Here is a 15,371-nt window from a genome sequence, read left to right on the forward strand (position 1 = left end):
TGAGAGCCCTAAGTGAAGCTGTCCCCTTGTTGCTCTGAGTCCGGAGTTCAGACAGTTAACCCTTCCCTGGAGTGGTGACCAACCAAGCATTCTCTCTAGGGATATGGCAGGAGCTTGGACTGGAGCCACACATCAGCTCTTGCCTATCCAAGGGCTCATGTAGAAGCAGAATCCCATGTCCTACTTAGAGCTCACAACACCTTTCAGTGTGTTTCACCACATTTCTCTCTGAAGCCCTCTGGAGTCCCCAGCTTTCACTTTGTCTCTGTAGCTTTGGTCTCTCTTCTTCCAGGTCCATGAGTTGGAAGCTGAGGCGAAAGTGAGATTGTCCCTTCCCTTCTCCACATTGTGTTATTCAATTTCTCTGTATGTTTTAATTTTCCTGTCAGATCCTGGTTCTTGGGAATTGACTCTCTCTCTTTTTTTTTTCCTTTTTCCTCAAGTTGTTATTTTCCAGTGTCTGAATTCTGAATCTTGGAGACGCTGATTGTTTTTGGCTACCACTGCATCATTTTCCTGGAAGTCTCTGGTTTTTCTTTGTTTGGTTTTTTTGTTTCGTTTTGTTTTTGGTACCGGGGATCGAACTTGGATCCTTGTGCTTGTGAGGCAGATGCCGGAACCACTGAGCTAAATCCCCGGCCCTCTGGTTTTTGTTTGTAAGGGATCTTTCTTTTCATCTTTTTGTTCCTTCTCTATGCTTTCTTCATACTCCCCAGATACCTAGGTTATTTTCTACAAGTTTAGTAATCCCAGAAAGGAAATAATCTTTTCCAGTGGTTTTAGTGCTCAGCTCAGGTTAGTAACTTCGTTCATGCTCTTAACCCAGCTACCTTGCTGCCTCATCCTGGGCTGCTGTGAGGACTGATGGCCATAAGATGTGAAAGGTGTAAGGGCCTGGCGTTTGCCAACCATCGTACTGTGCTCATCACTAATCTCCAGAGGGCCAGGTGCCCAGAGACCTTGCCATTGGGCCCCACTTTTGAGACTTTTGCTTTCATGGATCGTCTTTCCTTGTTTTCACAGGGGATCAAGCTTGAAGAGCAGAGGCCAGGACCCCAGAAGAACAAGGTGGGCTGGGTGGGTAAGGTGCTAGCCAGATGGGCCTGGTGAGGTTACTTGGGTGGGAAGAGTTGGGGGAGGAGCAGTGAGCATGCTGGGCTCATCTGCCTTGGCTCTGCCCAAGTTCAGCATATTGACTGTGCCCTCATTAGTCTTGTGCCTAGTGGACAGAAAAGTGGGCCCTGGCTCAGTGCCTTTAAGCAGCTTGAGAGTAGGCTGGGGTGGAGGACTTGGGGGGAACCCAAGGATGGTAACTTGGCTGGCTCCTCCTCATTCTGTACCAGTGCCTGTGGTGTTCAGGGGTGTCAGACTCCATTAGTGCTCATCTTCAGGTTCCATTTTCAGGGCTCAAGGGTGTAGCTTATCACTTGGAGCTCAGTTACCTGGAAAGGGCTGTTGATTGAGACTAGGACGTCCTATTTTAGCACCCTAGAGCACAAGCTGGTCTCAACAGGGGCAGTAAGGTCAGGATCTTTATATGCTGCATCTCCAGTTCCTTGGGTTTGCAGTTGGGTTCTGTCAGTTTGGTGAGGAGCTCAGTGGACCTCAGATATCAGATCCTGGAGCTGCCTCTAGGCTGTTCTTCCATCTTATATGCTTCCCCCAAAGTCCTGTTAAAGACTTATGGGTCCCCACACACACTTCTCCCCAGACCCAGAAGAGAGACTTAGAGACAGTAATCTGCCGTTATTTTCATGGGACTAATGGTGCTGTTGTCTGGTTTGTCTTGCAGGATGACTATATTCCGTACCCCAGCATTGATGAGGTAGGAAGGCCCCTGCTGCATTGCAGCATGATCTGGGTCCCACCCCCGAGGAGATGATAGCACTTCCCAACCCCACATGTGAGAGAACGCTGGGCCTAGACTCAGGCCTGAGGCCTCTTTCCATCTTTACCTTTGTGATCTAAAATTGTCTGTGTTTAAATTGGGGGTGCCCATCCAGGCCTTGCAACCCTCAGTCCCAGGGTCAGCCAGTGAAGCTGGAGATGCTGTGGGGTTCAAATTAGAAATTCCTATTACTGGCTTTGGCCTCAGATACCAGGGTCCTCTCCTTGGAGCAGTTTAGAGGTAGGTGGGGACACCATTGGTGCCCTCCACTCCCCCTGTGGTTCCAGGGCAGCTGCAAGGCAAGACCCTCCCTCTGCTTCCAGGTTGTGGAGAAGGGGGGCCCATACCCTCTGATCATCCTGCCCCAGTTTGGGGGCTATTGGATTGAGGACCCAGAGAACGTGGGCACTCCGACATCACTGGGCAGCAGCATCTGTGAGGAGGAGGAAGAGGACGGCTTCAGCCCCAACACATTTGGCTATAAGCTTGAGTGCAAGGCTGAGGCCAGAGCCTACCGCAGGCACTTCCTGGGGAAGGTGAGGCCCAGGGACCCTGGAGAAAAGAACGGCCAGCTGGAGAAGTGCTCTGGGAGACCCAGGGATGCTGTCTCTGGTGCCCCTTTTGTTATTTCTGCTTTATTTTCTCATGGCCTGTCCCCTCTTGCTGCCTACCTCTCCTAGTTGGAGAGGTCTGACTGGCAATGTCCTGGGGCTGTGAGCAGGGGCAGTATAGAACCCATGATACGTCCTTGTGGGGACCACCCCAGCAAGTGGGAGGTGATAGGAGGGTGGTGTTTGCAGGTGTTTGTAGGTGAAGGAGGCTGGGCTGGACTTTTAATTGTTCAAGGAAAAATATGTCCTTATACCTTGGATGTCTCTGTTTCCATCTGCATACTAGCTAGCCATCTCTTGTGATCTCATTCAGACAGGTCTCCTGAGTAGTACATGACTGGATGGTGTGCTGTGAGCCTCTGATTGCTTCAAAGTGACAAATTTATATTTCTCTAAATAAAAGGTGTGATCAAAATACACAGTGAATGTTAAAAATTTTATTGTAGTAAATGACATATTGCCATTAATCCCCCTCAAAATACTTCCCTTCATAACTTTGTGAAGCAGTTCTGGAAGTTCTTTTTCATGAATATCTTTATAAAGTGTGATCAAAAATACAGTGAATGCTACTGTCTTATGCCATCCAGTGGAAAGACAGGTTTGTAAGGACTGATGGTGTGTTCTCATCCATTTTATTTACCAGATACGGCACCATGCAACTTCTGGCTCTTTCCCAAAGTCAAAATGACTGTGAATGGTAAACATTTTGAATTGACACAAGACATGGAGGCAGCTAGGACAGCATAACTAAAGACACTCACAAAAGAGGACTTCCAGAACTGCTTTAGAAAGTGGCAAAAATGATGGCACTAGTATTTTGAGAGGAACTAATTTTGAGAGTATTTTGTTTGTGTCAACAAACAAATAACAACTGGATTTACTATGGGTTTTTTTTCCTTTTTTTGTACCAGGGATTGAACTCAGGACCTTGTGCTTGTGAGGCAGGTGCAGTGCCACTGAGCTAAATCCCTGGACCTTCACTGTATTTTTTGATCATGTCTTTTATGATCTCCTCTTTGGAATTGCTAGAACCCCCTGGGTCCTGAAGGGAGATTCTGAAAACCTAGCCTAAGGCAGCCTTGGGCTTTTCAGAATCTCTTTTGGAGAAGGCTGCAACCAAAACCACTAAACTACAGGGAATCTTGTTAAAATGCAGATTCCAGGGCCCCATCCTGATTCGGTGGGCCTGGAGTGGGGTCCAGTCAACCTCTTATGTTTGTAGTCTGTGCTCCCTGAGTCAGAGAGGCGCCCCTGGTGCAGAGGATCTCTTGGCTTCCCTTGGTTGGAGGTGCTGGGTTCCTTCTAGTTTTCTTTCACAAATAGCCTGGAGAGAGAAACTGAGCTCAGTACCTGGTGATGAAGAGCTGAGACAGATGTAGATTTGAATAGTGGATCTGTCACTGGTTGTGTGACCGTGAGTGGTTACTTAACTTACCTGGTCATTGGTTTCCCCCTCTGTGTGAAAAAGAGTGTTGACTTCATCTCCTGAATAGTCTTGGTTAGGCTTAGAGAAGATAATGATTATTAAGCCCACAGCACAGTGCCTGGCACTTCTTGAGATGCCTATTAATTTCTTTTTTTTTTTTGGTGCCGGGGATCGTTGAGATGCCTATTAACATAGTCATTGTTGTCATCATTGTCATTGTCATCGTCGCCATCATCATCATCATCATCATCATCATCATCACATCATCATTATCACATCATCAAATAGCTGCAGCAGTAGCTGCAGCATCCTTTATTCCCTCATTTCCGTGAGGCTTCTCCCTCTTGGTGAAGTGATAGTTTTGGGGTACATTTCCAGAGGCTCACCTGCTCTTCATTCATACCTGATTTCTATTTCTAGGATCATCTAAACTTTTACTGTACTGGCAGCAGCCTGGGGAACTTGATCCTGTCCATCAAGTGCGAGGAAGTGGAGGGGATTGAGTACCTTCGGATCATTCTCAGGTGGGGCTGCTGCACTGGTCCAGGCCACACACCTTTTTCCATGGGGTTCCCATGGGGAGGGGCAGAGATATTAGTCTGACCAGTTTGGTCTGGCTCAGTTGGAGGGACTAACCTGCTGGAATCCTGGAGCTGTAGATATAGTTGTCAGGCTGTGAAACCGAGGTGTGATTCTCAAAGTCACTTAGAACAAACCCTTAGTTGCCCCTTTTTATTATAAGGGACTGTGATGGGAAGATAGAATAGGGATGGCTCAAGCTGAGACAACAGGTGCATGTCCTAGAGAGGGTTGGCCAGAACACTTTCTATGGTGACCATAGGATCCCAAAGCATTTGTTGTATATGCTGGGTTCCTGAAGCTGGAGTGTTGTTCACAACAGGAGCCTTGATTTGTAGCAGAAACCAGGACATTTCACTCTGGATTATGACCGCTTCAAGGGCAGGAACTGGAACTGGTTTCTGTTTGGTTCAACTAGCATGCTTTGTAAAACCTCCCTTATACCAGGAATTGGGGATGGGTATTGGGAATGCAGTGGTGACCAAGGCCTGGTTCCTGTTTGCTAAAGGCTTATGGTTTGCAAGAGAAAAACAGAGCTTTAATATGCATCACAAGCATTATTAGTCTTATGATCAGGATGCTATGGGATCCCAAAGGAGTCTGTTCCTGTCCCTGGTGAGGGGGTCCCACGCAATTGTGGCAGGAAGGCAGGAAAGCCAAGGGCTGGCTGGTCCTTAGAAGACTATGTCAACCTGTTAAGTTCTCAATCATTATTTATCAAATCTAATTGGAAGTTCTTGAAGGTATTTGGAAGAGAGTAATAACATTTTTTTCTGAAAAGTTTTATTTTGAAGTAAATATAGAAAGGAATAAGAACATGTAACCTTGCTTTGGGAACAGTAGGAGGGAATGTGGTTTGAGGAAGTGTTCAGGCACATCTAACTGTGGCTTGCTTTTTTTTTTTTTTTTGGTACCGGGGATCGAACTTGGGACCTTGTGTTTGTGAGGCAGGCAGCAGAACCACTGAGTTAAATCCTCGGCCTTGCTTCTTATTTAGAAAGGAATCAGTTGTCTTTACAGAGGTTCACCTGGGTAGACAGCATTTGCAAGGCATGGAAGAGTCAAGTAAATAGCTAGAGACAATTCTCCGAGGGATTAATACCTGGATCATGTCTCCAAATAGAAGTTATAGTTAGATGAGCCTTTATAAAGAGAATTGCTTCCTTTCTTAATAAAAATGAGACCAAGATTGCATGGGATCTCAGAGTAAGATGACAAGTGAACTCAAGAATCTAAGCCCCCTTTCCTAATGCTGTATTCTACTAAAATGCTGCATTAAGATTGAAAGCTAGAGAAAGGTGCCAGATATAACACACACTCTGTGGTTTTTAAAAAATTATAATCTATGGGACAGTTGGGACCAATTTGTAGATGATACTGAACTGAACTTCAGTCTTCCTTCCTTAGAAAGCAAAGTAATATGGAAATATGAAATTAGAAATTCTGAAAGGATCCCATACTCTTTAGGAGTGAGAGGGAGCCCTGAATAGTCAGGGATCTTTCCACATAGAACTGCTTTTGTTATTTTGGGTCAACAGCATTTGAAATCAGTATCCTGGGAAGCCCAAAGGCAAGATCACATGTGGCTCTTCCTAGTAGAAACCCAGTGGGAAGGGTGGCAGAGAGAGACCATTCACCAGCTAGGAAGTTGGACAGTGATGCCATGTACTTAGAATGACTGCCAAGCCAAATTGGAAACCAAGCATAACAAATAGGGCTCATGGCTTAGCAACTTTACCAAAGACAAAGAAGAACTTATCCAGAGATGAAATTCACTTGTTGGCCATGACTGCTGTTCCAGCTTCTTCCTCATTCCCCACAGACTTCTGGATTATTTAATTGATATCCTAAATATATAACAACCAAATCTCCTAAATGTCCTAAAATCTGAGAAGAGCATTATAACCTTTGTGTGTGCCATGAGAGTAGCCAAATAGAATCTGTGCACTGTTTGGAGACATTTCTTCATGTATTTAAGGACCATTTCTATTTATTTGTTGTGAACTCTCTGTTTATAAGTTTTGCTCCTTTTTCGATAGGGTTGTCATTTGAAATTTCTATTTTAAAAAATCTTGTAGGTAGTTCTTGGTACCAAGTAGATGGAGGAACTTGTGAACCATGAAGTAAATCTAAATAAATTTTTAAAAGCAGACATACTACTAGATATATTCACTTACATGATGACAATAAAACTAGAAATTAAGAGAAAAAGAATATTTTTGAAAACTCACTTAGAAATAAAAGATTGAATAATTTCATAAGTAATTTTTAGGCTAAAGAGGAAATTAAAGCTACAGTTATAGAGTATTTATAAAGTAATGACATTTATAATATTACATAAAAAGTCTTATGGGTTGTAGTCAAAGCTGTATGTAGAAGAAAATGTATTGTCTTTCAGAGTTCTTTTAATTAAAGTAAAAAAGAATGGTATTTGCAAGTTTTTGTTGTTGTTAGTAGCCTGTCTGTGCCTCGCTTTCCTTATCTGTGAAATGATAATGTTTACCTAAAAATTATTGAGTGCTTATGTAGAGCCTCATATATTGTAGCTACTCAATAACATATTTTATATTAAACTATTCAAGAGAAAAAATATGGAAAGCTTCCCAGTTAATTCAGTGATGTTTAAAAGATCCTCATGAAAAAAAAGGCAAATGAAATGCAAATGAAAAGAAAAAGAAAAATAGGGAATAGGGCCCAGTATTTTTTATGAATATAAAAAGAAACATTTTATTTATTTATTTTTGGTACTGGGGATCCAACTCAGGACCTTGTGCTTGCAAGGCAGGCAGTGGAACCACTGAGCTAAATCCTCAGCCCCAGAAAGAGACATTTTAAACCAAGTATTAGGAATAATTCAGTGTAGTCTAGAAAAAGTTATTTTAGCAATTCAAGGATGGCTAATATGAGAAAATGCATTGTTCATTTAGTGTTTGCTTAACCAGTGCTTAATCTGTGCCAGACTTTGTGCATTGATAGAGATACTGTGAGAAGTAAGTTCCTACTTTGTTACTTGGCCATAGAAAACATTCAGTGTACTTTAGATATTCTTATTCCTTTTGTTAGGTTTACCATCTTGTGGACATGGATCATCATAGGCTAGGGAGAATGATGCAAAACATTGATGGGGAGGGAGAACTGAGAGAAGTTCACACCAGCCTGAGTGTGGAACGTACATTGGAATTGTGTTCAGAGAGCAATAGGAAAGCTATGGAAGGGAGAAGGTCATGATCAGATCTGTAGTCCAGTCACTCTGGCTAGAAAATAAGGAGAATGGCTTGGAGGATGATGTGATGAGCCAGGGGATGATCCAGGTGAATGGCACCTCCAGAGCTACGCAGATCAACAGCCAGGAGGAGAAGGGAACCAGAGTATCTTGCACTGAAAATAGAGAAAAGTGGGTGGAATATTCCAAATACCTGGGGAAAACTGCCATTAAGAAAGACAGCCCAAATGTCAACAGATGGGGAGATAGATTAACTGCTAATGAAATGCAAATAATATGCTTTCAAAATAACTTAAATATATTTAAGATCCTAAGAAGACAAAGAATGAGTAGCATCTGTAGAATGGGTAGTAGATTGTAATACAGAGAAATAAATGGAGCACTTGGATATGTAAAGAAAACAATTAGATTTATTAGAAATAAAAGAATAGCTGTTGAAATAACACATAAGATAAAATCTAGTCTGTTCAAAGAGTGAATTTGTAAATCAGAAGATAGTCCCAAGGAATTCACCCAGAACACAGCACAGATAAAGAGATTAAGTATATGAAAGAGAAGATCAGATATGTAGATAATAGACTGGGTGGCCTCAGCATTTGGTTTAAAGGAATTCCAGAAGAAAAGAATAGAGAGATTAGTGAACAAACACCCAGAGGTAATAGCTGAGAATAATTTAGAATGGAATAAGGTACACAGCCTGCTGTTAAACCCAATTTTAAAACAAATAAATACTCTTAGACAGATGGAAGTGGAACATCGAAAATCAAAGTTTAAAAAATATTAAACCCACCTGAAGATAAAGACAGATTAGCTTTGAAAGAGTGACAAGGGTGAGAGCAGATTTCTCCTTAGCTGAAATAGTGTGGGAAGACAATGGGACAGCAGTATCTTTAAAGTTTGAAAGCAAGCAAGAAAGAAAGAAAGGAAAAAAGAAAGAAAAAAAGAAATGCTCCTAACCTAAGATTCTTTACATGGAAAAACTATCAGCAAAGACAAAACTGTTTTCAAACATAAAAACTAAAGAGTATGTACTACTCTTAGAATCTCCCTGGAAGAACTATTAAGGGAAAAAAGAGGACCCAGAAGAAAAGTTGTAGTTAAAAAGTAGCAAGAGATGAGATGAAGTATATTAATAAATTTGTGTACTTATTGGAAAAAAGAAGTAACTTTATAAACATAAGTAGCACGGACAAGAGGAAGGGAAGACGTCAGTAGATAAATCATACTTTATTGTTTTACCTTTAACCCCCCACCCCAGGAGAGAACAGTTTTAAAGTTTGTTGCAAATAATATAAATATATATATTGGGAGATATAGAAATATAAACTATAGCTCCCAAACTAGCAGAGGGATAAAAAGAGAATAATAAAACAAAACCCAAAATAACCCACAAATATAGATGGGTGTAGTGGCCCATGCCTGTAATCCCAGTACTTGGGAGGCTGAGGCAGGAGGATTGCCATGAGTTTGAGGCTAGCCTGGGCTACACAGTGAGTTCAAGCAGACTGAACTACAGAGTGAAACCCTGTCTCAAAAACTGACAAACAAACCCCAAAACTCCCATAACTTTTTCAGTTGAAGCGAGGAAAGGAAAGGGATTAAAAAAAAGAAAGGAAAAAAGCCCCCACAGAGAATATAACATGTAAAATATAAAATGCTACATTAGAAATAATTTCAAACGTGTGAGTAGCTGCAATAATTATAGATTAAATTAGCCTACTAAAATATCAGACTATATTAGATTGAATTAAAAATGCAGCTATAATCTGTTTATGACTCATACTTAAGGCAAAATTAGACAGAATAGAATTCCAGGAAAAAAGCATTTTGGATAAAGAAAGTACTCAGTTTAATTTGGGAATATGATGTGTAGCCATGTTCTTTCTCCTTTTCCTCTTGGACCTTTCTCCTGAGCAGCACCCACAGAAAGAGTCTTGCCTCTGCCCAGGTCTGTCACTATCTGTGACTGGATGGGCAACATATCTAATTCTGGGATTCAGTTAGAAATATTATTTCATTTTCATACTAATCTGTGTGTACCTGTGTGGCCTTTATCAGTAACACAGGAGTTGTTTTGACTCCCAGCTGCCTTATTCTTTGTTATGATTTTGTTTCAGATTTTGTTTAGAATCTGGCTGGGGAAAGATGCCTTTTGTTGAGCCCCCTCAAAAGCCTCAGCCTAGATAATGATAAAGAGAACAGGCCACCCAGGTCTAACAGTCATGGACAGGTACTTAGGAACACAGCCTTAAGTTTAAGAAACAAAAATTGACATAAATATAAGGAGAAGCCACTGGGTGTAGTAGTGCATGCCTATAATCCCAGCTACCCTGAAGGGTGAGGCAGAAGGATTTCAAGTTCAAGGACAGCCTGGGCAACTTAGTGAGACTCAGACTCAAAATGAAATAGAGGCCGAGGATTTATCTCAGTGGCCCTGCTCCTGCCTTGGAACAGCAAGGTCCTGAGTTTGATCCCCGGTACCAAAAAAAAAAAAAATCAAATAGAAAAAGAACCGGGGGTGTAGCCCAGTGGTAGAGCTCTTGCCTAGCATTCGTGATGCTCTGGGTTTGATGTTCAGTACAGAAGCAACAACAACAACAGAATGGAGTGGGGGGTAGACAAATCCTGTTACAACGAGAGATTTTGGTTAACATCTTTTAGAAAATAATAGGTCAAGGAGACCAAAAATTGCAAAGATATAGAAGATTTGAACAATAAATGAACAATTTGATCTTGTAATTTATATTCCCATTCACAGCAAAAGAAAAAAATCCTTTTCAAGCCCACGTATGCAATATGAAAAGTAAGAAAATAAAAGGACCATGAAAAAAGAAAAGACCGTGTATTAAGTCAACAAATTTTAAGTAGTATCATATAGATTATATTCCCTGAATATAAGACAACTAATTTATAAATCAACAATTGTAGTATTGAAGGAAACAAATTTCATATTAAAAATTTAAAAACCCTTTTAAACAACTGTTGGGCTAAAGAGGCAATCACAAAAGAACTGACAAAATATTTAGAGCTAAAAGACAGTAAAAATACTACCCATCAAAATATGTGGGATGCAGGAAGTGGCACTTACAGGGGCTGGGGATTTAGCTCAGTGGTTCCCCCGCCTGCCTCACAGGCGCAAGGACCCGAGTTGGATCCCTGGTACCAAAAAAAAAAAAGTCATACTTACAGAGAGATGCATGGTTCTAAATGCATTTATAAAAATGAAGAAAGGTTAAATGCATATCCATGCAAATCAGGAAGCTAGAAAAAGAATAATAAAAAGAAACCTGAAGAAAATGAAATTAAAAAAAACAAGAAAAGTGAAAGGAAGCAAAAGTAAATATTAGAGGCCATCAACAAAACCAAAAACTATCTCTTTGAAAAAACTAATAAAATAGCCAAACCACCAGCTAAGGACTGAAGAAGGAAAACCTAAAAGATGCCAATAGTATTAAGCGGTGAAGGAGAGGACACACTACTAATAAAGATGAAATCCTAAGAGAGACCCAAAACCCAACTTTTAATTCAGTGCATTTGATGGATACTTTTATAGAAAAACTTAAATTACCAAAAGTGATTCAGTAAGGAGTAGGAAACCTAAACATTCACCACTAAAGAACTATAAAGTATCCTTCTGTAAAAAACCAAACCAATCAGTGGTTTTGCCGCCTGCTGCGCAAGCGCTAGGACCTGAGTTCGATCCCCTGTACCAAAAAAAAAACCAAAAAAAAAACCAAACCGAAACCAAAACCAAAAAACAAAAATCCAGCACACTGGGTGCAGTGGCCCATACTTGTAATCCCAGCTACGCAGAGCGTGGAGGCAAGAGGATCACAAATTCAAGGCCAGCCCGGCAGTTTAGGGAGAAGACCCTGTTTCAAAATGAAAAATAAAAGAGTTGGGGGGTGTAGTTTAGGGGAAAGAACAGGGTTCAATGCTCAGTACTGAAAGTCAAACAAACTAACCTAAACAAACCAGCACAAAGAACAAATAGCAGGCCCAGAGATGTCATAGATGAGTTTTAGCAAATGTTTAAGGAATAGAAAAATCCATGTATTATATAAACCATTTTAGAGGACAAGAAGCTATCCCACAATTTTATGTGGCTGGAATACTTCCATACTATCAAAAGCTAGCATGGGAAGTACAAGAAAAAGTATTAGGCCAGTGTTTCTTTTGAACATAGATGTGAAAATATAAATAAACTGTTAACCAATTAAATTCAGCATGATACTAAAAATAATAAACAAGTGGAGTTTTACTCATGGAATGAAAAGATGGCTCAACAGAAATGTAATCCACCAGGTTAACAGATTAAAAACCATATGATTATCTCGGCAGATGCAGAAAAGCATTCATGAAAATTCAACACTTTCATAATGTGCTAAATGAATCAGGGGAACAGGCTAAATTTAGGTGAATCCTTTTTTAAAGCAGATTCCATCCCATTTATATTTTGAGTAAATCCAGATTTTCAAATATTAGATTTATCCTTTCATACCAGTTCATTTGCATGTCCATGTCCAAATATTTACAGAAGCCAGGCCCTGTTCTTGGGGACAATACAAAAAAATTCACAAATAAATGAAAAAATAATGGTGACCTTGAAGGTGGCTAGTTGCATTTCCCCAATTTCAGTGGCAGATGACTCTGGCAGGCATGTACTTTAAATATCCCCCCACCATGGGGTACCTAGGCAGGATTCCATTTTCCCACTGTTGGAGTGTGGTACCTCACACATAGGCTGAACGAACACAGGCTGGTCTGGCCCTGGGGACACCTGAAACAAGTGCCCCTGTCTGGCGTGATCTTAGCCACCTTCCTCACGGACTCCATTTCCTGCAGGTCCAAACTGAAGACAGTGCATGAGCGGATCCCCTTGGCTGGACTAAGCAAGTTGCCCAGTGTCCCGCAGATTGCAAAGGTAAACAACCCCTGAGGGAAGGTGGCTTCAGCTGTCCCCCAGGGCTGGTCTCTGGGGTAGGGCGCAAGCTCTGCCCTTGGAGGAGGGGAAGCCACTTTTTTCTGCCACTCTTGACTTCATGGGTGAGAGTGGGGGCTATTGGCAGCTGTTCCCGCCTTCCCTTCCCCTCCTCACCTCATCCTTGCTGCCTGGTTGCCACCCCAAATAGTTCACAGCTCGTTTTGGAGATAAGAGAAACAGGAAGCTAGGCTGGTCGTAGTGAGTGCTGTAGGATTTCAGAGGAAGGGTGAGAGGAGAGGCCGGGGAAGCTTTCACAGCTGAGGACAGGAGGAGGGATGATCCAGACCCAGGACTGCCTTGAATAAGGAGCTATCACGGGCTGCTCGGGTAGAGGGGCCCATATCACTGCTTTGAGAACAGGGAACTTGGGAACTGAATCAGCAAAGAGGGGTGTTCAGCTGGAGTGAGTTGGGTCCTCACTCTGGGAACAGGAATGTTAACAGAATTTGTGCCAAGTATCTTTGGTGGGAGTTGGGGTAGGCTGGCTTTTTGGTATTGTTTACTGATCAGAGCGGAGATCAGTCTCAGGGTTTGCCACCCCCCTTTATCAGGAAGCCCCAGAAAGGTTATTTAACTAGTATAGGCATACATTAGTGAGCAGCAGAGCTACAATTCAATCCCAGACCCCTGACCCCGCCTTTCTCACCCTGCCATGCTGCTTTCTCTTGGTGGGCACAGGAGCCCTGATGTATTCCACAGATGTGGCCCCTGAACTATGTGTTTCTCTTCCTACTTAGGCCTTCTGTGATGATGCTGTGGGGCTGAAATTCAGCCCTGTCCTGTACCCTAAGGTGAGGACCTTCTTGCTCCCCCTTTCCTGGTATCCAGGGCTCTGCAGCTTGGCGTAGATTTGCACACCCATGGCTTGCTCTATGGGGAGTTCTCTGGATCATGGTGGGGCTTTCTGGGGTCTCCATGATAAACCTCTCCCTCTCTCCCTGCCCACTTCTTCACAAAATGGTCCACTGGGAATCCATCCTCAGCATGCCTGGGTCTCTAGCCTACCTGAGCAGATCCCCAGCTTGCTGTGAAGGTGGCAGAGGGTAGCAGTTTGGTTGCTTCTTTACCTCACCAAAGTCGAACCTCTCTGAGGCCTGTGCTGGGGCAGGCATGAGTCTCTCTGTCACTGGGAGCTGGTGCAGATCCACTCTGCTGTCATAGAGGGCTAGGGTAACGAGGGTGGACACAGACTAAGAAGTAAAAGGCCAGACTTCCACTCCCTGGTGCCCATGTTACCTTAGCTCCGAGGTCTTACAAGCCCCTGCTGGCCTTAGTTAATAAACTGGCTGGTTCTCAGATGGCGGTTTTCTTAGGAGTGGCCTGATCTTGACTCCAATTCTGATGTGGGGGTGTGAGTCGGGAGAAGCACAATAATAATGAAACAAACCAACAAATGCACTCAAGAACAATTATGGCATGACAGGACTTAAATCACCGAAGGATGGAAAATTGTTTGAAATTGGCTACAGGAAAAGACCCACGAACTGACTGCTGCTTCCTGAGCCTGCAGGATCTGGAGGGAGAAAACCGAGGGAGAGCTGTGCTTCTGGCCTTCCCGCTGTGGCCAGTGCTGCGGCAGCTGAGGCTTGCTGGGGCTGGCTGTGTCCATGCCCCAAGTTCTAACTGACAACCAGGGACTATGTGATGAATGTGTGGTGGGGAAGAGAGGCCCCCATCCTGGTGAAACACCCAGAGACCCCTGGAATAAATGCCTTAAATGACAATGACTGGGTGTGACACACTCCAAAGCATCTATTGATCCCTCTGCTAAGTAGCAGAGGCCTCTCCTAAAAAGTCCTTCTCCCGTACGCTTCTTTTAGCCATTTTAGTGCCTGAAGACACTACCAGTAATGTGCTGCATGCCCAAGAACGTTTCTTATTATTCAGACTGACCTCTTTTAATAATTTTTATTTATTTTTTAAAATTTTTTATTTTTATTTTTGGTACCGGGGATCGAACTTGGATCCTTGTGCTTACACAACAGACGGTGGAACCACTGAGCTAAATCCCCGGCCTAATAATTTTTTATAGCAAAATATTTATGGGTACATTTTAGGTATACATAATGATAACACTCATTATAGGGAATGTGGGCCTGTATATAATACTTCCTGCCTCTTTTTTCCCCTTCTTCCCCTCCCCCCAGGCCCCCTCCCCTCCCTATATACAAAAGCTTTATTTCCATTTTTTCCTTCCTCTTTTATAATTAAAGCTTAATTAGTGAAGTTTAACCACACATTAAAACCCCATCATAAAGATTTAACTGAACTATAGGTTTGGCATTTTTTGTTGTCAAATCCTATTCACTGAGAACCCAGTGATGTGCATCTACATGGCTCTATCACTTGGAAAGTCTCCAGACCTGGGAATAATGGAAGAGCAGCTGTATTTTCATGTTTTCTATATCTGAAAACATCCATTACTGTTTAAGACCATTTGGGATATTAATCTGGCCGAGGTGTGTGTGTGTGTGTGTGTGTGTGTGTGTGTGTGTGTGTGTGTGTGTGTTTTAGAAATTTGCAGTTTAGAATGTTGCTTGGAAGGTCTCCATGGCCTGGTGCCTCTTCCTGACAGGGCAGCTGATCCTCCCCTTGGACTCATCCAGGCAGAAGTGAAGGGCTTCTGTGCAGCCAGCAGGGCTCTTGCTGGGGGTGCTGAG

At 42.6% G+C, this 15,371-nt stretch overlaps 1 protein-coding gene across 22 annotated transcripts in view; it reads left to right on the forward strand.

Moving 5' to 3' along the window:
- Rap1gap2 (RAP1 GTPase activating protein 2) overlaps nt 1–15,371 on the forward strand; it is a 251,824-nt gene that overhangs the window by 189,373 nt on the left and 47,080 nt on the right. For 13 of the 22 annotated variants that reach the window (XM_087191600.1, XM_087191601.1, XM_087191608.1 and 10 more), the window contains 6 exons: nt 1,024–1,077; nt 1,793–1,825; nt 2,212–2,424; nt 4,346–4,449; nt 12,573–12,651; nt 13,449–13,502. In XM_087191600.1, the coding sequence (XP_087047726.1) occupies nt 1,024–1,077; nt 1,793–1,825; nt 2,212–2,424; nt 4,346–4,449; nt 12,573–12,651; nt 13,449–13,502 (537 nt within the window). The remainder of the gene's footprint in view (nt 1–1,023; nt 1,078–1,792; nt 1,826–2,211; nt 2,425–4,345; nt 4,450–12,572; nt 12,652–13,448; nt 13,503–15,371) is intronic. The other 9 variants (XM_021238357.2, XM_087191602.1, XM_004857194.4 and 6 more) reach the window with 4 other exon arrangements.

The sequence above is a fragment of the Heterocephalus glaber genome, unplaced genomic scaffold (genome assembly GCF_053883595.1).
Source record: "Heterocephalus glaber isolate CG9 unplaced genomic scaffold, H.glaber_assembly_v1.0 deba00001564, whole genome shotgun sequence".
Classification (NCBI taxonomy): domain Eukaryota; kingdom Metazoa; phylum Chordata; class Mammalia; order Rodentia; family Bathyergidae; genus Heterocephalus; species Heterocephalus glaber.